Source organism: Parasteatoda tepidariorum, chromosome 1 (assembly GCF_982258835.1).
Source record: "Parasteatoda tepidariorum strain Cologne lab strain chromosome 1, Ptep-v5.0, whole genome shotgun sequence".
NCBI classification, from domain to species: Eukaryota; Metazoa; Arthropoda; class Arachnida; order Araneae; family Theridiidae; genus Parasteatoda; species Parasteatoda tepidariorum.
The window spans coordinates 86,433,540-86,457,103 of NC_141755.1; the positions used below are offsets into that span (position 1 = coordinate 86,433,540).

The 23,564-nt window shown below is 30.2% G+C and overlaps 1 protein-coding gene across 3 annotated transcripts in view; it reads right to left on the bottom strand.

Moving 5' to 3' along the window:
- LOC107444729 (sodium-coupled neutral amino acid transporter 7) overlaps positions 1-21,740 on the bottom strand; it is a 62,025-nt gene extending 40,285 nt beyond the window's left edge. Inside the window, exon 1 of one of the 3 annotated variants that reach the window (XM_043039717.3) lies at positions 21,633-21,740. In XM_043039717.3, coding sequence (XP_042895651.1) covers positions 21,633-21,639 — 7 coding nt within the window. In that variant the 5' untranslated portion in view covers positions 21,640-21,740. Of the gene's footprint in view, positions 1-11,330; positions 12,149-16,307; positions 16,649-21,632 lie in introns of those variants that run through there. The other 2 variants (XM_021148058.4, XM_021148057.4) reach the window with 2 other exon arrangements.
- Between the last annotated feature and the right edge of the window lie 1,824 nt (positions 21,741-23,564).

Below are 23,564 nucleotides of genomic sequence, written 5' to 3' on the forward strand. Positions count from 1 at the left end.
TTTTAATAAGTAGAGAATTATTTTTAGGGATGTGAAAAACAAGGTAAAATAACACAAAAAGTAAAAATAACATTAATCGAATCGAACTTAGAGCTGCACTTTTAACTAAACTTTAAACCTAATTGCGGCGACATATATTTTGAAGGGCAAAAATCCAAATTCGTCAGAAAAAAATCTTGTATTTTCACAGCGTACGTATGTCCGATTTCGATTATGTGTCCGATTTCGCAACTTAATTCACCAATTTAATTCACCAATTTAATTAATGAGTATAATTAAAGTGTGTCCTTTGAAACGCTAAGATTGAATCTTAAATGGCAAGCGCAACATAACATCGGAACAATAACGGAAGACCATTCTCAGTTTTTGACACTTTTTCAAATTTCTCACGAAGTACTTAAAGAAATATTACATAACTTTAGGGATAATGCGATTACTCATACTCAATAAAGTTTTAAGTTTTCAGAAACTTGAGGGACTTCGAATAAATTACGAACGAAGAAAAAAAGTATTTCTGAACAATCAGTGCCAGGGAATATAGCAATCAGCTTGTAATTTGTATCGATTACTTCGGTTATTTATTCTACGCAATAGCTGTGCAAAGTTTCATAAACTTAACTTAATAGTTAACTAGTTTATAGTTAAATAGTAACACTTCATAGGGACATTTCTTTTTTAAAAAAATTATTTTTTAACCATATACTTTTTATCATAGCTGAAAAAAATTTAATAAAATCAAAATTTTTAGAGTAGGGGAGAGTGGGGTCAATTGTAACAGGGTACGATTGTAACAGAGCAAACATTTCGAGTGTCTGGTTCTAGATTTGGTTCCTAGGGGGCGCACAAGGTGTATTTAATAAATCTACATGTACACCCCTGCTGGCAACCATTTTTATGTACTTTTGAAAAGGTACATCACAAAAGATATTTCCACGCGACATAAGTATTTTTTTGGTATTAGAATATTATATTGTAACAAAGTAATTTTGTTTAAACAAATAAAAATTATTAACCGAATATGTAAGTGGACACCTTAATTAACATTTAAAAAAAAGATTAGTTTTGTTAATTAACTAGCATTGTTTTTAACAAATGAAGCTGAAATTGCGTCTTGGGGACGATTGTAACAGCTGAAAATAAATAATCTTATGTTTACAAACCATTATTTAACTCTTAAAGAACAACAAATAGTTTCCTGTATCATTTATATTATGTTGCATGTGCATTATTTTATTTGTCACCTTTCACAGCATAAATTAAAATTTTTAACCCCTTAAAGTTAAAAGTTTAGCCCTTTAGGTCTCTGCTCATTATTATTTTTACTCCTAAAAAATCACTACTATTTTTATCAATAAAAAAATATATCACAACTATGATAATATGTATAATTAACTATGTTTTAATTGAATTTATGAGCTGTGGTATGTGTAAGTGGGGACAATTGTAACAAGTGCACGACTGTCAAAAATAGTTAATAACTAATATAATAACATTTAAAATAAGGTATTTTTTTTCTAGTAGAGGATAGTCTACTTTACTCGTCTGTCAATTAATACTAATAATATATTGGATTTTTGTTAGCTAAAAATAGTTAAGTAAAAAATGTTACAATTGACCCCACTCTCCCCTAAGCTTCAAATAACAATCAAAATTTGAAGAAAAAAAATCGGTACAAATTGCGTAAGATATGAGCATTATATTTAAATTATTTGCCAGACAGTCCATATTTTCGATAAGTCAGCACGTAGCAAAGAAAATAGATGTTAATTTATAACCATTTGCCTTTTAAATTAGATAAAAGTAAAATAAAGGAATGTGTTGATTCGAAGCTTTTTTAAAACCATTTTATTAGTTAGCGGTGCACAAGGTTTTTAATAATTAAAAACATCTAGGCGCCAGATAGAATTTCTAGTCGGTATAAATATCAATCATGGCTGTTTAATATTCAAAGCGTCACATCGCACATCGAAACTCAACTAGTTGTAAAAAGTAATTCGCTTTTGAGCTTATCACAGCTAAATCTTTATTACGACGATCCTTATATAATATTATGTTATTTCGAATTAAGTAGATAAAGAAACTGAATAGTAATCGAAATAGAGATAAACTTCATAATATTTTTGGGTATTTTATGATCTGAATTAGATGACCTAATTGAAGCAACTAGTAGCTATTTATTTCAGAGATGCGTATCAAAAGTATAACGATTTTCTGAGAAGAATAAGTATTCCTTAATTATAAAGATATTATAGAATACTTTTAACTCAAGGTAAAGAAGATGAATTTTACCAGTTTAAATATAGAAACGGATATTTTTAGTCAGATACTAGAGTATCACTACTAGAGTACTAGATACTAGATCAGGGATGGCGAACGAATGGCACACGTGCCATAAATGGCATGAGACACAATATTTTGGGCACGCCAACGATCACAATTGTTATTACACAGTGAATTGCGAAAACACAAATGTTATTACACTATGAAGCATACATAACAATTAAATTAAAATTCACAAAAACAAGCAAAATAATAAACAAATATTAATAAAAAATTAACAATTAATGCTAAAAAAACAATTAATAACCATAAAAAACAAGCAAGCAACAAACAATTAGCAAAAAAAATTACCAGTCCTGCTTAAACTAACATCTTACAGCCTAATAAAAGTTATTTGTCATCGAATCTGCAACAACAGAAGTCTCACTGATGTTACTTTAAGTTGTTTTAAGACGTTTCAAAATGTTTTTTTTTTCAATGTAAATAAAGAGTTTTGAGTTGATAGTGTTAAGTATTATTATTTTCCCAATAATCACGAAGTCAAAATTATTTGACGGCACGTCTATGACCTCATTAAACAATTTTTTAGAAAAAATGGCACGTTAATGTATAAAGGTTCGCCACCTCTGTACTAGATACTAGAGTACCCTCACTAACCCCGATGATTATTTCGCAATAATCGTTTTTTTCTTGGCACCAAGTTTTTTTCCTTCATAAGTTAAATGTATTAAAAAAAAATTATGTTTGCATACGTTTGTGCCCCCAATTCCCTAGTCCAAATATTTCTCTTATGATTCGAATAAGATCTATTAGTGATTATAAGTAATTTTTCTAAATAATCATTTTTTGAAAATAACATTTAAAGTTAAAAGTATATTGTTATAACAAATGTGGTGAGTTCACAGGGATAATATTTTCGCTTACCAAATGGAATGCGATTCTTGCATGCATCATATTGTGCATGAAGATGATCGCTAAGTTCTAAATCATTTAACGAATCTCTTTAACTGGAATTTATAATAGAGCATTAATGTAATTTGCATAAAAATAATAATTGTAAAACGGTTAATAAAATCAGACACCGATTTAAATAAATTTATCTCAAGATGTAGCGTAGAGTTAGGTTATAATAATAACAATAATAAAAAGCATTTGTCTAAGTTATGAACTCTTAATTTAGAAAACAAAGTAAAAAAAACGTAATAGCAGTACTGTTGTGTAACTACCACTACAAATATTAAAAAACAAATCACTAGTATAAGACATGTTAACTTGAATCCATCTTGAGGTACCTTTCGATAGACGAAGGTTGACATAGTCTATTTATAAATCTCTTCAATGGTGACCCGGACGTGATAAGAACTTGCCAACATTGATGGATGGTCCACATTAAACAGTTGATTTGCTTAAAAATATTTAGTATATAAAAGGTACATCTTGAGGTACCTTTTGATAGATGAAGGTTGACATAGATTAATAAATCCCTTCAGTGCCTTTAAATTAGGGATACGAAAATATTTATGGGAAATCAATAATTTTATGATTTTTAATTTTATGCTGATGACAACCAAAACAATACTGAATCACTGTTGGAAAGCTGGATCCTACCGTATGAATTTGCCAGTCAACAAAAATGCACGGACAACAATGGTAATCTGTGTTGCACCATTGTTTTTGTGTTATAAAGAGAGAAATACGAGAAACGTTTTAGTGAAAAGCAAATTCTTTTGGAATTGTTTTTCACAGAGTGAGGCTCTAGTGTAGAATCGGAGGCTCTTGGTTTGGCAATAATTTTAGTTCAGTTTTGCTCAAATCCTATTCCTGGATACCATGATGGTTATTATTTTATATTCGTTTATTTACAAATTGCCAAAAATGAGAGGAGCCCCCGATAGTAAACTATTACCTAGAGTGATTTCAACTTTATTGTAGACAAGTTATAAGCTTATTATTTTAGAAACAGCAATTAATAGTAAATTTTTTTTTGTATCCAATTGTTTTATAATTACTAATGGAGAAACGTACTTTTTTCAAATTTTTTAAGCGGTTATCACACATTAACCTTATACACTCATTGCCATAAAAATTAACGCACCTGAAAAAAAGAGTTGTCAGAATGAATTTTCAAAAGAGTTTTCAGAATTTTTACATACGCCAATACAACGTTGATAAGTGATCAACGCAAAATGATATCATTTATTGAAGAAAAAAAAAACAAATGAATGGAGGTTTTGGGTCTACTCTAGCACGAAAGCAGTATGCGATTGGTCGGGCATTGAGACATACAAGTCCCTTATGCTATCCTGCTGCACCCCGTTCCACAGTTGCTGCAAAAACACTGCTAAATCGACTTAACTCGGAGGCAATCCAACTTGCCACCCCAAGTGATCCCACATATGCTCGTTCGGTGATAAATCTGGGGATCTAACAGGCCAGGTAAGGGTGATAATGTCACGAAGGCATTCCTATGACACCCTTGTGTGTGGCCGATCATTATCTTGTTGAGAAATGGCCTCTGGGTGCCCTGCTGTGAACTGCAAAAAATGTGGCTGAAATATGTCACCAACGTACCGCTGGGATGCCATGCCATCGTGGATCAATATTAGAAGTGATCGTGTGCCATTTCCTATGCGATGGCACCCCATAACATCCCACAAGCGGTAAAAGTGATGTGTTGCCTTAGAGTGTAGGCTCATGTTGACTCATGCTATCCAGATTACGTTCCCCCCCTTATTTTGAGGGACAAATATTTTTTTTCTTCGATTAAATGGTTTTGGAAATACTGCAAAATATGCACAAAGTTTCTTTTATGACTTATAGTTTCGACTGCTCTCCAATTGGAACCCCATTATCCAGACTACGCCTGAATTACGTTAAGCGCGATTTCAAAAGTTAACCAATTAAAGTGGTCTTTAATATAAGAAAGCAACTGTATGAAAAAAGCATTTGCGCATATTCGTTTATACCAACAGAAAATTTTTAATTTTGTTCGGTTACCATAACAACTTCATCCATTAAAATATTTTTGTTTGAAATTCTTATTTAATTATTGGTTACTAAAAACTCTTTAAATATTTTTCGCCAAAGGGATTACTTATAGCGAAAGTGTTAAATGTTAATCCTTAATACTGGTTCATTACGTTCAATTTATTTTGTATTCATCTTTTTAATTGTATCAGTGAGCTAAACACAGTTTTGCGTACAATTTATTTAAATTCTAATATAATTTATTAAAAAATATATATCATAGCGTTTAATGCATCTAAATTTTAATGTGACTAAATTTTTAACATAAAATGCTAGTAAAATACACGATTAATTTCTAATATAATTAATGAACAACACTTTTAATGCCTTTTGATTCATTAAATCTAGAATTCAAAATAAAACAGAATAAAAAATATAGTTTAAGTAAGAGGCTATAAATAATTAACAGATAAATCCTACTGCTCCGCATTAGTTTGAAAACTTTGTAAAGTGGTTGAGAAAAAGAATAAAAACTTGCAGAATTTTTTATAATTTTACCTAAACCTTATGAAGCTTAGGACAAAATTAATACCATTAAGTGGTGTTTTATATACACCGAAGAGCCATTACATTATGACCACCCTGCTAATAACATGTAGGACCACCTTTAGCCATCAAAACTGCTATCACCAGTCGCAGCATTGATTCCACAAGGTGCTGATAGGTAGTCTGAGGTATCTGGTACCAAGCACTCACCAACTGGTCCTGCAATTCCCTCACATTGCAAAAGGGTAGCGTTGCAGCACGAATTTGGTTTTCCAAGTAGGACCACAAATGTTCGATTGGATTAAGGTCATGTGAATTTGGGGGCTAAGACATGACTTGAAAGTCACTGGAATGTTCCTCGACGATTCGACCCTTATGACATGATGCATTATCCTGTTGGTAAACACCATCCCCCGCAGGAAAGACTGTTGCCATGAATGGGTAAACCTGGTCTGCAACTATGTTCAAGTAGCTTACAGACGTCAGGGATTGTTCTAGGAGGATTATGGGTCCTAATGTGCCCTATAAAAACATTGTTCCTTGGAGAAAAACCATGAAAACCTGGGCGAGCCCATTGTTATAGATGGAGGATGGTCATAATGTAATGGCTCTTCGGTGTATATTAAGTTGCTTAGTGGTAGGAAAAATAATTTTAAATTAAATTTAGTAAATCAAGAATCATACATTAAAACCAAATTTTGCTAAAACCAGAACAAACCTTCCCACTAAGCTGAGAAATATGTGCAATAATGTTAAGCACTTTTTTTTTAATAAAAAGAACCGAATTTTTGACACTAATGTGTCTGCACGACTTAATTAATTAAGCTATTAAAAGTGCACCTCAGCACGCTAAAACCCGAGCGTAAGATCAAAAACTATAAAAATAAACGTTACTAAACAACAGGTTATTAAAGCAAGTTATACAATTATTAAAGTTAATTCATTATATAAGATTATTGGAAGAGGTGTTCAAAAATTATGTCATACATAAAAAATGAAAAAAATAAAACAGCCTTAATATAATAAATCTAAATTAAATTAATCTAAACACAATTTTTTTGTAATAATATGAATTTTTTGTTAAAATTAACACAACAAAACTTATATTCATAGGATAAAAGTCTCGAATAGGCTTATGACAGACACTGTTGTAAAAAACCAAGGTCTCTCTCTTTCTTAGGAACTAGTTTTTGTGCGTAACGAAATTTCGAATCGTTCCTTTAAATACGAATATTCACGGATTGTTATATAATTGACAAGTCTAACAATATATATTTTTGGGATACTCAAGGTTTTAAATGCCTAAGATTAAGCCATTCGTGGTCGCAGGGTGTTACGCTTATTAGGCTGGGTTCCAAAATGCAAGATAAGCTCTAAAAATTATTTTTCGATGAGTATAACATAAATTAAATTCAGGCATTTATATCCTTTAGAGGTTTATAAATGATAACACGTATCAAGCGTTTCATTAATAATGCAGCATTTCAGTATATTTTTATGCGATAATGTGGCATATTTATATAAATCAGAAACCATAGTCGTTTTTTATGCACTAATTAAAGAAAGGAAGTGTACAAATTTGTATAATCATTTATAAGTTAATTGAGCTTTACTTAGATAACATTTTTGGGACAGTAATGGAAAAATTATTTTCAGATCTTACTTAATTTTAGATTTTTATTTAGATATTCTTCTCCACATTTTTTATTATATCTCTAAATATTAGGAATTTTCGAAGTAATTCAAATAAAGCAAAGTATTTAAGATAAGAGTAAATTTCCAAAAGATTTCGTGACATTCATTAATGATGCACAGAATGTTATTGCAAAATTGTGACATAAGCCTTACTAGGTTAAATTTTAATTTAGAGAATAATTAAGGTTCTTTGATATTTCTTTTAGAAAACAATTTTTTCAAGCTACACTCTATAGAAATATTCTTAACACCCATTTAATTATTCAAAATAGCATATGTTTTTAGTTTTGATTTAAAATTTAAATGTTCGAATTATAGAACACTGAGTCTAATGTCAATGCTGATGGCAGAATAGCCGGAATCGGCTATACAGCACTAACAGGCAATATTACGTCACTATTAGAAATTCCTCAAACCTAAGCCACGAACAAGATGTTAAGAAACAAAGTATTCTTACAGTTTTATTTACTTAAATATTTACTAAACGTTAATAAATTAGTTTCGAAAAACGAAAATTAAACAAAATATCACTTTTTAAAGTTGTGAAAAATTCTTTGGAGTTGAACATAGAAATGAAACGGAATTCACAGTATTAATCAAATGTTTTACTGTGCTGTCATTGATAATTAAAAAAAAATGTAAATACTTAGAAATAAGGTCGAAAAAATAGTATCTCAGAGTAGTGTATTTCAAACTGTTCCTAAAAATGGTGCGTGGGCACTAATAAGTTAATCTTACATCAATTGAAACACAATATAAAAATGAGTACGAAATAATAAATATATATAAAGAAGTTTATAATAAAAAAAGATAATTAAAAAATTATTATCTTTTTTAATCATCTTTTTTAATTATCTTCTTTTATTTGCTATGTTGCGCAAAATTCAAACAACATTTCATTACATTGTAGCTTAAATGAAATGGCGCTATAAACTAAGTCGTATATTTTTACAAAAATAAGATATAAAAATGGTACGTGGGCACTAATAAGTAAATCTGCGTTATTTGAAACACAATATAAAAAATGAGTACGAAATAATAAATATACATAAAGTAGTTCATAATATCAAACCTTTCTAGAAAGTTATAAAAAAATACATTCAATTAAAAAAATAGATTAGAATTTAAGGGAGGGCATAAAATGCTATGCGTTTCGATCCCGAACGTAATTCATTTTTTTTTAAAGAATTCCTGTCGATTTTAATACTTTTTACTAATTATAAAGCGAAAAACAACATTTTTATTTTCAAAAATATTTTTAATTTTAATTTTTTTGGGGATTATTTTATTTTTTAAACAACTTTGTTGTCCATTAGTTGGGAATTACTGCTAGTTCTTTTATTTTGGTTTAGTTTAGCTTCCGTTAGTTTAGTCTTTAGACTAATAATATTAGTCCTTTAGTCTGGAGGGGGAAAAATGAAACAAGGTGGAAAGTTATTTCTTTTAAAAAATTTTTTAAAATTATCTTTTTTAATTATCTTTTAAAATTATCTTTTTTAATTATCTTTTAAAATTATCTTTTTTAATTATCTTTTAAAATTATCTTTTTTAATTATCTTTTAAAATTATCTTTTAAAATTATCTTTTAAAATTATCTTTTAAAATTATCTTTTAAAATTATCTTTTAAAATTATCTTTTAAAATTATCTTTTAAAATTATCTTTTAAAATTATCTTTTAAAATTATCTTTTAAAATTATCTTTTAAAATTATCTTTTTAAATTATCTTTTTAAATTATCTTTTTAAATTATCTTTTTAAATTATCTTTTTAAATTATCTTTTTAAATTATCTTTTTAAATTATCTTTTTAAATTATCTTTTTAAATTATCTTTTTAAATTATCTGTTTTCTTTTCTTTTTTTTATTTGTTATGTTGCGCAAAATTCAAACAACATTTCGTTACATTGTAGCTTAAATGAAATGGAACTATAAACAAATTCGGATATTTTAAAAAAAATAAGAGATAACTAGGTGTGAGAGTCATGAAATCCACGTCTACCTAAAGAAAAGAAATCCCTAGATAAGAAGGTGTCATGCGAGGAAAACCACGAACTTATACAAAATGAAAAACTTACAGCGTCTGATTTGGTTCCAAAATCAAGTTGAACGGAATGACAACATTTACAAAAACAAAACTACTAATAAGTATCACTGATATGGTTAGGATTTAGAAAGATGATATTCAATGATCCGTTAAGTTAAAAAACATGTTAAGAGTCAAACCAAGTGAACATGTCGCTGGTTCAAAACTAAAACACTTCTGCATTCACTTCTCATTGAAATAACATGAGAAGTGAGTGCAGAAGTGTAGTTTTAGTTTTGAACCAGCGATGTGTTATTCCAAGGCGTTCGTACAGTTTTAAATTTTTTTAAAAATATAAATAAGTTTTTTTTTGTGTAATTAGAGTACTCTTTACTTATTTAATATTTATTGAATACTTTTGAGAAAATAGATTTATAGATAGAAATCCAACAAGATATTTTCAGTTATTGTGCACAAGTAAAATTGTTAATTATTACTTCACAAGGCACTTTATAATTATTATAAAATAAAATATATTCCAATAACATTAATATATTATTTTAAAATAAAGCACTTTAAGTATATCTACTCATTAAAATAAATCGTAAAGTTTTTTCTCATAATTATGTAAAATTGCAGTTTATTTAAATTTAAAATTTCTTAAAAAATTATTTATAACTATGTAGGATTTTTCTCCTACCACCGTTAAGTTACTAATTTTTACTTCAAAAGATTCTAAATTTTTCTTTCAATAAACAGATAAAATAAAAAACACTTATTTTAAGGAATGAATGAAACAAATTGATTATTTAATGAAGCAAGTTCGAATTAAAGAGTTATCAGTTAAAGAGTCTCAAAGATAATTTCAAGCATCAATTTGAGGCTCTATCAGGTGTAATTTTCCAAATTCTAAAATAACCTTCGGTTTTATTCTTCAAATTAAGACAGTATATTAATTTTTTTCATATTTCGAATAATTTATAATCGTGTAAATAGATGGATTAAACAGATCAAAATAATTTTTTTAAACAAATATTGAGAAAATTAAACTGATTATTTCATAAAACAAGTTTTAATTTGAATGTAATTAGTTGAAGTCTCAAAAAAAATTTCAAGCATTAATTTGAGGCTCAATCTGATGTAAAATTTCGAATTGGAAAATATTCTTTTTAGTTTAATCCTTCAAATTAAGATAACATCTTAAAATGTTTTTTTCATTTTTCGAATTTATAATCTTATAGTTTGATGGATCAATAATAAAAAATAAATGAAAAAAAAAAACTTAATTTGAGATATTTAAAAAATTTCGGGAAAATTAAACTGATTATCTATTTTTTGAAACACAAGTTCTAATTTGAGAGTAATCAGTTGATGAGTCTCACAGACAATTTCAAGCATTAATTTGAGGCTCAATCAGATATAATTTTCCTAATTTGAAAAAAAGTATTTTCAATTTTATCTTACAAATTAAGATAGTATCTTAGCAATTTTTTTTTCATTTTTCGATTAATTTATAATCCTGTAAATTAACGGATCGTTACAACAATGTCCAACACATCAGGATCTGATATTTTATGTAATCAAATGAAAATTGTAAAAAATCTTACAAAAAAATAAAAATGAATGCTTTTTTGTTCATTGTACAAAATGAGTCAACTGTACGTAATTCAAATTGTACACGTTCAAATTGCGTGTAATGCGCAGTCAGATGTAAATCTGAGCCCGCATTTGTGATTCTTTAAAAAATATAGTACATAGAGATTTTTGTTCAATCAGAAAATATAAAGCATTTTAGAAATTTTCTAATTTTAGCACTCACCTCCTTTGACTGCTTCTGTAACAATCGAACCATCGGTAATGGGTCCATCACCCTTACGGGTTCCGTTCTCGAGTAAAGGCGTGCCTTCCTCTTGTATGGTGGCATATTCGACTCTATTGCTCCGATTAATTCGGATCGATCCATGCTTTAATTTGTCCGAAAGATCCGAAGATAAAGTTTGCCACGGTATGTAAGTTGGAAAATCAACGCTACTGGTGAAGCTTTCTTGAAAAAACATGCTTCCCATTTCACGCACAGCCAAAACAAGCAGCGCAAAACAGTTTCGAAAATTCCAGCTACATCCAGACGAAAATTCGGACAAGACTTCTTACGCTAAGTTCACAAAACTGAAAACACGAGGTCCCATGAACAATCACGTGGTGACGATTTTTGAACCTTGGGGTGAACTAGGCGGCGAAAGATTCGATCTAATCAGGCAATTAAGCGCATTATCTATGTCGTCCCCTTACTACACTAACTGATGGACTTTTTTTTCTTCTTCCCAATAGTGATTGGAGCATTCGTTTTTCATTTCTGTATGAATGCAAAGAGCAAATTGTTGCTGCTGCGGCCTAAAAACCTTTTTTTCAGTTTTGAAGAAGTAGAAAAAGAAAACCTTGACAAACAGGCCTGCCGGCAGGGGAAGAAGTGAAAGTGAGCACCGAGTTGTATAAAATTATTTTTGAATCGAGTTGGATGAGGAAAAAAAATAAGAGAAAGAAAATGAGTGAAGCTTAAATTTCGTCTGGTCAAACTCTCTGAAAGGTCAACTAACGATGTTATATTATTTCTTCCTTCACAACTCTCTATCCTTCAATGCAAATATGCTTGGAAGGTTTGATTTTTAAACTACATTCGAAGGGTAGCAAATAAATTTCTATTTTATTTTACGCATGCTTCCCTCTAAAAAGTTTGCACCACGGGGAGTTGGACATTTTTAGGAAAAACGGGTCTAATGACCCAGTGACCTTTCTTCTTTTTTGGGATTTTTCTTCTTCAAGATAACTTTTTACCACCGAGTGCTATTTCGAGTTTGTTGTATCGTTTTAATTCTAATGCGATGTAGCTGATTCCAATTATTGCGTTATTGAACAATGCATCCATCCAATCAATCACTCTACCAAAGCTAATCCAAATTTACGCTCCCATTTGCTATTCGCGTTGAATTAGGATTTTCAGTGATTTTGAAAAACGAACCTGCAGCCCTCTCTGTCTCAGTCTAAACTGAGTTATCCAGCCTTTCTTTGTTCCGCAGTGGACTGATCGTAAAGACACGGTTCCCAGCAGATCACCGAAGTCAAGCATCACTGGCTGGGGTCAGTGTGCAGGTGGGTGACCACTTGGATCAGCCTGCGTAGGGACCGAGGGTGTGCGGTATGGGTCCTCTTAAACTGTTCTACCGTAAAGTGCTCGACTTCGCGTGCAGGTCGTCGGGCTACCGAAGCGGGGTTGCCATTCCCTCCGCAGAGGATCAAATTTGTGATGGCATGTCTTCGGATCATCCTCCGGGATGTTTCCCAGACCGTCGCCAATAGCCCATTGTGCAACTCTAGTGCGACGTAAATTAACAACAACAACCAGCCTTTTTTTATATTTATCATTGATTATAGTTTTATAATTAAAGAAAGCTTGCCTTGATTGCGCTGTGAACAATATTTAATTCACATAAATGATGAAATAAAAGCTTTTAATTCTATATAAGTCATTTATGCATAAATCTCCAGCTAGTATGATCGAAAATTCCCAAGACAATTTTCCCGGACATTCTAAGGCAATGAGGTAAAGGGTACGATTCTCGCTGTATGCATTGATGTATCTTTGAGATGTTCTTCGACTATTTTGCGGACCACTGGTTAGAGTTTTTTAAATTCACTGGAACGATATAGGTCGGTGGTTCCCAATTTTTTTCGGCTATGTAATCCTAAATGGTCGCCCTTCTGTTTACGGAATCTCGTATTCATCAATAAGTTTATTAGCAATTGAGAGCATAGAGCCGCGATGGCTCAGGGGATAGAGCGTTCGCCTTCTAATGAGGGGAACCAAGTTCGAATCAAATTCGTAATGGCTGGTCGATACGAATTCCGCATCGGGCTTGCACCGACCACAGCACTGACATAAAATATCCCCAGTGATAGACGGGATATAGGATAGAGTCCCCGTTTGTCGTGTGAACTGTGAGAGGTTTTCCTCTCCATGTAATGCAAATGAGGGTTAGTTAAATTAAAAAGTCTTCCACGAAGGCAAATAACTCCCAATACTTGATCCAGGAGTTCCCTTGTATTCTGGATTGGGTCCAAAATTACAAGGCTGCGGAGTTAAACATTAGTAGTCGTTAAAAAAAAGGGAAGAAGGAACAAAAAATTGGGTTGGCTGTTCAACGATGATTATAAAATGGTAAGCATAATAATTAAATTTACAATTAACTATCTTTGATTAGACAACCAATCATTTTGAAAATAGTTAATTTTTTAAAAATAAAAATAAAACTTTCTCATTGTTTTATTAATAGTAGCTTTAAAATAAATTTTTTCCTCAGATCATTTAACTAGCAGGGCGGCATCTAGTCTAGTACTGTATTGTTTTTAATGTACGCGTAAGTTGAAAATGAAGAGAACAAACTGTATTAAGGCATTCGTTAAGAAGAAAACGAAAAAATGTCACAAATGATGAGAGTGGATATCAGAAAAATCCTTTTCTCTAACGTTAAATTATTTATTTTATTTTGTAATTGGAAAATTCGATGAGATATATTAACGCAACATATTATCTATGCATATTCTTTTCATAATTTATTCGATGTATTGTTATTTGAAAAAATACATATGTATTGTTAAATTTTGCTATTTTGATGAAAATAGTATCTAAGAAATAATTTCTTAATAGTTTCTTTCATAAATGGTTTTTTAGAACTAAAATCTTAAATAAATAATGAATTATTAATAAGATATAATTACAGATTTCAAAAATCATCAATCGTTAGAAAAAGTCCTCATTCTCGGAACCCCTGTGACCCTTCAACGCGGAACGTCTTTTGGGAACAGCTGACATTGACAAAATTTTACCTAAATGGGCTCTCTGGTTCATTAAATATAATTTCAGATATTAAAAAAGGGATTATACTTTCAAATTTTTGCAAGGCCATTCTATAAATCTGTTAAAAAAAAACAAACTTGCTTAACTATTTCACATAGGATGCATAGGATAATATCATAAGCCTGGAAACTTTTTTAATGCCCTGACAATATAAGAGACTAAATAATGTAGAATAAATATTTATCAAGCAATATAGGAGATAAATGTTTCTTCGATTGGGAGATAATCCTTTATTGTTTCAAACAGGAATTTGTTAATTATACATCCAAATATATATAGTTTAAGAATTTGATAAAAATATTCTAGTGGCTAAGTTGCTTAACTTCTTTTCAACAAAGAAAATTCATTGTTTTAAAAGTGCTACACTAAGAGGAATCTTTTTGTCCTTTCGAACACAACCTCTTAAAATATTAAGATATTATTTTTGTAAATAATGAAAACGTGCATTTTTTCATTATTATTTTTTAAAACTTTTAACAAAAATGTATGTATAATAATATTTAATAATATTAATAAAAAAAATAATGAAGCAATATTAATAAAAAGAAAATGATGAAATAAAATAAAAATTTAAAAATTGCGTATTTTTTCTTCTTCAAGTAAACTAAAAAAAGAAAATAGTTATCAGTTTTTTTTTAAAAATTTCTTTTCTATGTTTTTGTCAGACCAAAAACGCTGTTTTCATCTTATTTTATTTCACTATTTTCAATTTTGTGTCGTTTAATTTGCTTACGTTTAAAAGTGTACGAAATTTCTATTCACGATAAATTTTGTATTCACCATGTAGGAAACAATTCGAATTTATTTTAGTATGAGGCACAAAGCTCCAGTTGAAATTTAGCATTATGCCAGTCGGAAAAAAACAGCAACTCGAAATTGGTTTGAAGATAAATTTCGTTAGCGTTAATAAGATGATAGATACTCCTAGTTGCTGTTTGGAAACAATTGAAATTAATATTGCGATCAAACACTGAGTTCCATTCGTAGAATTCAGAACTCAAGTTCATCGGAAACTGGTTAAAATTCTGATTACTTAAACAGCCACAAAAGCGACCTAATATTTCGGAAAAAGAAAGCATATTGTTAAATGAATGGCACAGACAATAATTTACACTCTATTCCAAAATTGTGAGACATATTATCTGATTAGATAGACATAGATGAAAATCACTCAGATCTAGTGTTATTTTTAGTTACAAATAATTAAGTCTTTTTGTTCTTCACAAATCAACCCTTTCAAGACCGTAATCAAATATACGTGATCACGGGATTCTTCCTTCACGACTCTCAGTATCATATATGAAACGAGCCTTTCGGACTCTAGCGGCTCAATATCATGCTATCGCGATCTCAATTTCGGTCTCTCAAGTCTCATATTCAATTTTTCAACTCTCGTATTTACTTACTTTTTAGTACGTATGCGGTCATAGGAAAGCGCTTCTTTCTTATTCTGCTATTGCTGAAGGGATTAAACACAACTGTCCTCAGGAGTGCAACAGCAAATAATTTCGGATAAGTTTATTTGATACAAAATTATCATATTTTAGTGAAATGCTCTTAAATTATGTATAGCGGCCTATACTAGTGCCGTTATATTGATTTAAAATTAGCTAAAAACATAGTATTTAAAACTGTGAAAAATTCAAAAGCTTTGTTTTAGAGCTGTATAGATGGTCTTAAAAAGAAACTAATTCTAGAAAAATTATTATGTATTTAAATTTTTTTTTTAAGAATATGAGTTATTAAATTATAAGTCAGTGGATAGTTTAAATGTATCAATCGCGGACTAATCAGACTAATCAGTCGCGATTATTATAAGAAAATATTTGAGTAAAAACTAATATAAAGGACAGTTGTTTTGGACATTTTTAAATTCTTTCTTACCTTCGATAGGTACAAATTCACATGACCGCAAAGAGAAATAGTCATACTTGGAGATTTCAAATGACCAATGATGATATGACATCTGTCAGCCGTGTTGATGATTATGTGACCGTTTATGATAGTTGAAATATTGGTCGAACATCGAATTATATCTTCCAATTTTTCTTTTTTTTAGTAAACACTATTTAAAGAGGAGAACCAATAATGTAACTAAATACGGTATTAAATTAATTTACAAAATTCACTATTATATTATTTAATCAATATCGAAATTGATTTCAATTTTTACAAAACTAAAGCGCTAAAATTTTAGTTACGAATAAAATAAGACTTATCTTTTCTGATTGCAATAGATTTATTTTTAATAATGAGATAACGATGACATAAATAGATACCAAGCATTTACCTAGTTTAATTTATTAAAATTAAAATGATGAGAACGGTACATATGGTTCTTACTGATAAAAGGTCTTCAACTTACTCTTACATAATTGATTTTCACTTCATATATTTTTTTTTAATCTTAATTTTTATTTATCGCGTAATATTTATAAATTGATATTGTAAATTCAATCATGCGAAGCAAATATTGTTTGGAGGATGAGATTATCTCCACAGCTTTTGGTAATTTTGGGAAAAAATAACTTGTTAATAATAAAGAAAAATTATAATGTATACAATTTTCAATCAACTAGAAACGTAATGTAGAATTAAAAAAGCGAATGACACAGAAAAATTACCCAAGAGTAATTTTTTTTCTCGCATTTTTGAATAGTTAATTCCTTGAAGATTATTGTACCAAAATATTGAATTGATGTTCGTCAAACTGACCAAGACGTAGAAAACTCTTGTCAGTTTGGCAAACTGACAAGAGTTTTGTACATCTTGTCTTCACATATGCTTCTGCCATATCCCTTGCTTCTTGATCAGTCTTGTCATATGCTTCTGAAGCTTGGACAATGACAAAACTGGAGGAAAAATTGTATCTCAATATTTGAGAGAAAGATTTTACGGAGTAGGGGAGAGTGGGGTCAATTGTAGCATTTTTTACTTAACTATTTTTAACTAACAAAAAATCCAATATATTATTAATATTAATTGACAGACAAGTAAAGTAGACTATCCTCTACTAGAAAAAAAATAAATACCTTATTTTAAGTGTTATTATATTAGTTATTAACAATTTTTGACAGTCGTGCACTTGTTACAATTGTCCCCACTTTCGGGGTCAATTGTAACAGTTCATAAATTCAACTAAAACATAGTTAATTATACATATTATCATAGTTGTGATATATTTTTTTTATTGATCAAAATAGTAGTGATATTTCAGGAGTAAAAATAATAGACCTAAAGGGTTAAACTTTTAACTTTAAGGGGTTAAAAATTTTAATTTATGCTGTGAAAGGTGACAAATAAAATAATGCACATGCAACATAATATAAATGATATAGGAAACTATTGGTGGTTCTTAAAGAGTTAAGTAATGGTTTGTAAACATAAGATTATTTATTTTCAGCTGTTACAATCGTCCCTTAACTTATTGTTACAATCGTCCCCAAGACGCCATTTCAGCTTCATTTGTTAAAAAAATTTCTAGTTAATTAACAAAACTAATTCCTTTTTATTGAAATGTTAATCAAGGTGTCCACTTACATATTCGGTTAATAATTTTTTTTTTGTTTAAACAAATTTACTTTAATAAATACACCTTGTGCGCCACCTAGGAACCAAATCTAGAACCCGAGACTCGAAATTTTTGCTCTGTTACAATCGTACCCTGTTACAATTGACCCCACTCTCCCCTATATATCGTGCTGTAAATGATAGCAATAACTGGAGAAGGAGATTTAACTTTGATCTGTACAAAATTTATAAACAACCCGATATTATTAAATACATAAAAAGAAATAGAATGAATTGGATAGCCCACGTGATTCGAATGAGTGATGGCAATACAATAAAAAAGATATTGCTTTTTAGACCCACTGGAACAAGAAAACTGGGAAGGCCACTGTTGAGATGGGCTGACTCGGTGCAGTCTGATTTTCTTGCAATTAATGAAAAGAATTAAAGATCAAAGATAAATCGTTATGGAGAAATCTTCAGAGGAAGGCATTGGCCTACATTGTGCTGTCTGGCCAACTAAGATGATATTGTATAGAATTAAAGAAGAAATATCTTGAGTAAATTTGACAGTTTCTAGGTCGAATATTTTAGCTCCAACAGGGTCTCACTATTTTGTAAAGAAAAAAAATTTTTTTTTTTAAGAATCTTATGTGCAACGGAAACAATATTAATGTTGTTTAAAAAAATCAAAATGGAATCAAATTTGGATAATTTTTTTAAACGCATGAGCGTTTTATTAATAATTTAAAAAATAATAGACTATAAGCATAGTATTATATGAGAGCTAATTCTTTAAATTTTTGTATTTGTTACATGATAAAATAAAGATTAAAACACGTATAACACGATTAAAAAATGTATTAAGTTAAGTTTATCACGATCGTTGCAAAATTAATTAAAAAATCCCTCATTTTTACAGGCTTCTACTATATTTTTCTCCCCTAAAATAAATCGACTTTATGAACTTTTCTTATAACATGAATTGTTCACTGTAAAAAAGAAACAATTCTAAACTTCGCTATGTACTTTTATTCAGTATTTTAATTTCGGTAATTTAACTTCCTATCACAACAGAATAAAAACGCAAAATTATTATTTATTGTACTCTAATATAAAATGGAGATTATTTTTTCGTGTTGTACTCATATTTTTGAAACTGAAAAAATGTTTTCAATATAAATTATACCTGAAAATTCTTCGATAATAATTAAGATTAACAAATATTTTTTTAGTTTGCTTAAACAAATGTAAACTTAGTTTGCTTTGTAAAGCAAACGAAACATTTCATGTCTTTGAGTTCTATTGTTATAAATTTTCAGAACAAAGAATTAGACAATTAGAAGACATTTTTTTTTTTAGAATTAATAATTTTTTTCCTGTCTAAAAAAATTATTTTCTTTAGACAGCAGAAATTTCTTCTTTGTTTAATTTGAAATATTTGGTTTTTAAAGAAATGCTACATTATTGACTTGCCTAAAATTATTAACTTGCCTAAAATTTTCATTGACATTAAATTGTATAGTAGTATTTAAATAAAGTTGTATGATACATTCTAAGAACTTTAAAAATGGATTTTTAACATTCCCTCCCTTTTTTTAAAAAAAATTATGTACATAAGCTGTTGTATATATCGGGTTAGGTAAAAAGTTTTCAGAAAAAAAATTGTAAAATGATAAATACATACAAAATCAGCAAAGCTAATGAGGTTAGTAACCTCCATTTAAATAAACAATAGTCTGCCAGCGTTTTGGCAACTTTTCCACCCCTTCTACGAATAACTGTGGTGTGCATGAGTCCAGAAAACTATCGGCCTCATTTACCAACCACTTATGGGTGCCATCAAGATACAACTGCAGATTTGAAAACAGATAGCAATCCGAAGGCGTCATGCCTTGTCTTTATGGTGGATGTTGCATCAAATCCCACTATAGCATGTAGAGCTTCCAGTCTGTCATTGCACGAACATGTGGTCGGGCGTTATTTTGATGAAAGAGAACCACGTACCTTCTGAAATCGTTTTTTCGTTTTTCGCTAACTCTAATTAGCATATTACTGCATATTGTACTGCTGATTGCCTGCCCGCCTTTCAGGTTCTTCTTATTGATAATTCCACGAAAATACCACCAGATACAGAGAAGGACCTTCTTGTTAGTGTTCGTTTTGCAAACCGAACCTGCCGATTCCCCGGGTGCTGACCACCCTCCTTTACGGCTTGTTTTGGTGTAGTATACCCATTTTTCATTACAGGCCACAATTCTATCCAGAATGTTCTCTTTTCTTTGATCTCTGAGCAAAGCCAAACAGGCCGCTTGTCTCTGGCTATTGTCTTCAGCAGTCATTTCTCGAGGCACCCAGCGATTAAACTTAAACGTTAGATTTATGCGTTTGAAAGCATTAACTATTGTTTGTTTATTGCTTAAACGTCAAGCTCTGACACAATGGTTCGTGTTGAAACATTTCTGTCTTAATCAATGATTTGCTTTAACTGGTCACAATCAACCTCAATAAGGCAGCTAGAACGTGGTTCATCTTCAGTGCCGAAATTCTCAACTTTAAACTTTTGAAACTAAACTTTTATTGTATCATAAGAAACAGTATTGAAACCTAAACTTTAAAAAAAATTTTGTACCTTTCTGTTGCACTAAGTTTATTTCGAAACTCATGGTTACATAATCGTCGTTCTGATCTGCTGACGTGATAGCTCCATTTTAAGCACTTTTTTGGTGCACCAGATAAAGTTATGACAAACAAATTACACAGTTGTGTAGTTCCAACTTTCAGTTTTGAAATGCGAAAACCAATTTAGAGAAAAGTTGACTACCACGGGAATGGCTGCTGTTAGCGCGGAGGTATCTCCCTTTGGCGGAAAACTTTTTACTCAACCCGATATAAAATGAAAACGGAATCTTCTGTTATATATTCATGGAAAGAGTAATTGAACTAATGTGTATATAAACGATTCTCAATCTTAAATATGTACATGATGTCCGAAAAGTTATTCTAAACTTTCAAATAAAACATTTCATGGATAGTTAGATTTTTCTCAGAATTTTAAAAGTATTCGGATTGTACAAGAAATAAATAATAATTAAAAAAACATGACACTTGTAAGAAACCTATAACAAGATGGTCAGCATGATTACACGTTTTAATATTCTCCTATCTTGAATCTTTTCGCAAAACTAGGGAAAATACAGAACTAAAAATTGTTTTTCTCATACTGGCTCTAAAAATTAGCCTATAGATAGAGATAAAAGAGCACTTTGCATTATTGGTTTATGCGCATAATGAGTCAAAAAATATTACTCTAAACAACTTTTTCTAATTATTGGATTTTTACGTTCTGAAAACCTAACTTGTTAAAAGTTTATCTTCAAGCATGGGAGTTCGAACTATGAATTAGGTAAATTATGAAATCAAACAAAATAACAAAATTTTTCTGATTGAAGTACCGATACTGTACAAGAACTTATTATAAAAGATGCTTTTTTTGTTGATAAATTTATAACGTACAGAGTGCCTCTGAATTCCTGAGTCAAACTCTAAGTGTAGGTAAAATGCACGTAAAAAAGCATTCTTATTGTATAACAAAACGAGGTCAGAAATAAAAAGTATAAGCTAAAAGACTAGAAATGCTATGGAAACTAAAAATAAATAAATAAAAATGAAAAATTAAAGTTCTTTTTTTTTACTTACATAACATTACAGAAAGTGCTCAAATATAGACAAGTGACAGGCCTAGCGTACTCTTTTGAAGATGCCAGGTGTTTCACGAACAGATGCAGCAGCAACTGGAAGTTAAGCGATCGCGTAATGCCATTTAAACTTAATAAAATTGTATTATAGATCATTTAAAATGAAAGTAACCGTATTCAATATTTTTCAACAAGAAAAAAAAATCGCGCAGACGATTTAAAACGTCAACTTTAGAAACTAAACTAAAGAAAGAACTTCATTTCTTTAAAATGTATTGTTTTTCCGCCTTCACTTTCTAATCCACGTAAAGAGTTTTTTTTAAGTGTTTTTCGGAAAAATTAATACGCACGAAATTTTTTTGTTTGTCAGAAAGCTTATTTATGTCATTATAAACATCTGCAAACCCCGACTCATTATGCTTCACCTTTATAGGGATGATTTGAAAGGGTTAGTTGAAATTTTTCTAGATAGGCAAGTGAAACATTGTTTCCGTTTTCAGCGGAATTGAATAAAACCAATCCCGAGATGATCGGACGATTAGTTTCGAAACTAAAAGGGGTTTTATGTACAAAAAGTACAACTGTGTACTTGTACCTCGTTATTTCCACAAGTGTTAGGTATGTTTTTTATTACGCTTAAGTAAATGAGAATATTCGCGAGACAGTAAAAAGAATAGTGAAAAAGTTTCATGTATCAAAAGTACTACTTTTAGGGTGTACTTGTGCACACTTTTTACTTTTCAATCTACAGTTTACTTGATCGTATATTATATATTTTCCCAAGTAATTTTTTACGGAATATTTTTATTAGAATGAGCTAAAATTTAAGTCAACAGCAAAAATTGCTTTAAATTTATTCATAATAAATGCAATTCAAAAATAGTACTTTTTATTCGCATGAAGCACTTTGCAACTTCAAAATATTCTCCCTTTTGCCTCTTGTTTGATCTCATTTGATTAAGCGATAAAAATTACGTAAGTAACAATACTTCACTTTTTAGTATAGCGATGTAAAACGCGTAAATAAGTGCAAGTACAAAATTGTACCTTTTGTACACAATATCGATATATCTTCTAAACTATTTATCTCATCGTTTCTTGTTTTACCTCATTTAATTCATTGTGAAAGAATATTTCACAGTGAATTAAAATCATTTCGTTTATCACCCTATTTATCACAAAAATGCTGGAAGCGTATAAGGGAGAGTAGATGAGTTTTCACGCATCATTTAAAAGAATATAACAAAGATATAAAACAAAATTTTGGGTATTAATTTTTCCGAAAAAAAATTTCTTATTTATGCTCGACTATTTCATTTCTGACACCATATTATTTGCCAAAATGATTCTTTTTATGCATTTTATTTTACCCGTTCTCAAAGTTTGACGCACGAATTCAGAGACATCCCTCATCAAAATCAATGTATAGTTTGCCTAAAGTAAGAACTCCCCTAGCCATTTGTCTGGACCCGTGGCGGTAACTATGGTAACAAGGCATAACCATTTCAAGTAGGGGTGTGGGGTCATTGTTTAGGGCAGGTTTTGGTTCGGGTCGGCGAGAGAAAGGGAATCTTTTTCTTCGGTTTATTGTATTGGCCCTAGAAGTGAAGAGAAGCTACCCTCCCTGAAATGCGCTATTCTTGTTTCCATAGCAGCAGACGGCCGCAGACTTTGTGGCAAGGAGAGTTCTTACCATAGACAAACTATAGTCGCTTCAGTAGCGAGCAAGAAGGGGAGGGGCAAAGGGGTAATCATTCTGTTTTCTGTAAAGTGTTTTCTTAATAACTATTTACAAGTTGAATTTTGAAAATTTCCTCTAAACAATCCACACACAAAAAAAAAAAAAATCAAAATTAAGCAAAACCTTTGCTACGTTGGAAACTCTGCTATTGCAAGATGCGTATTTGCATTACCAAAAATAATATTTCCGCAT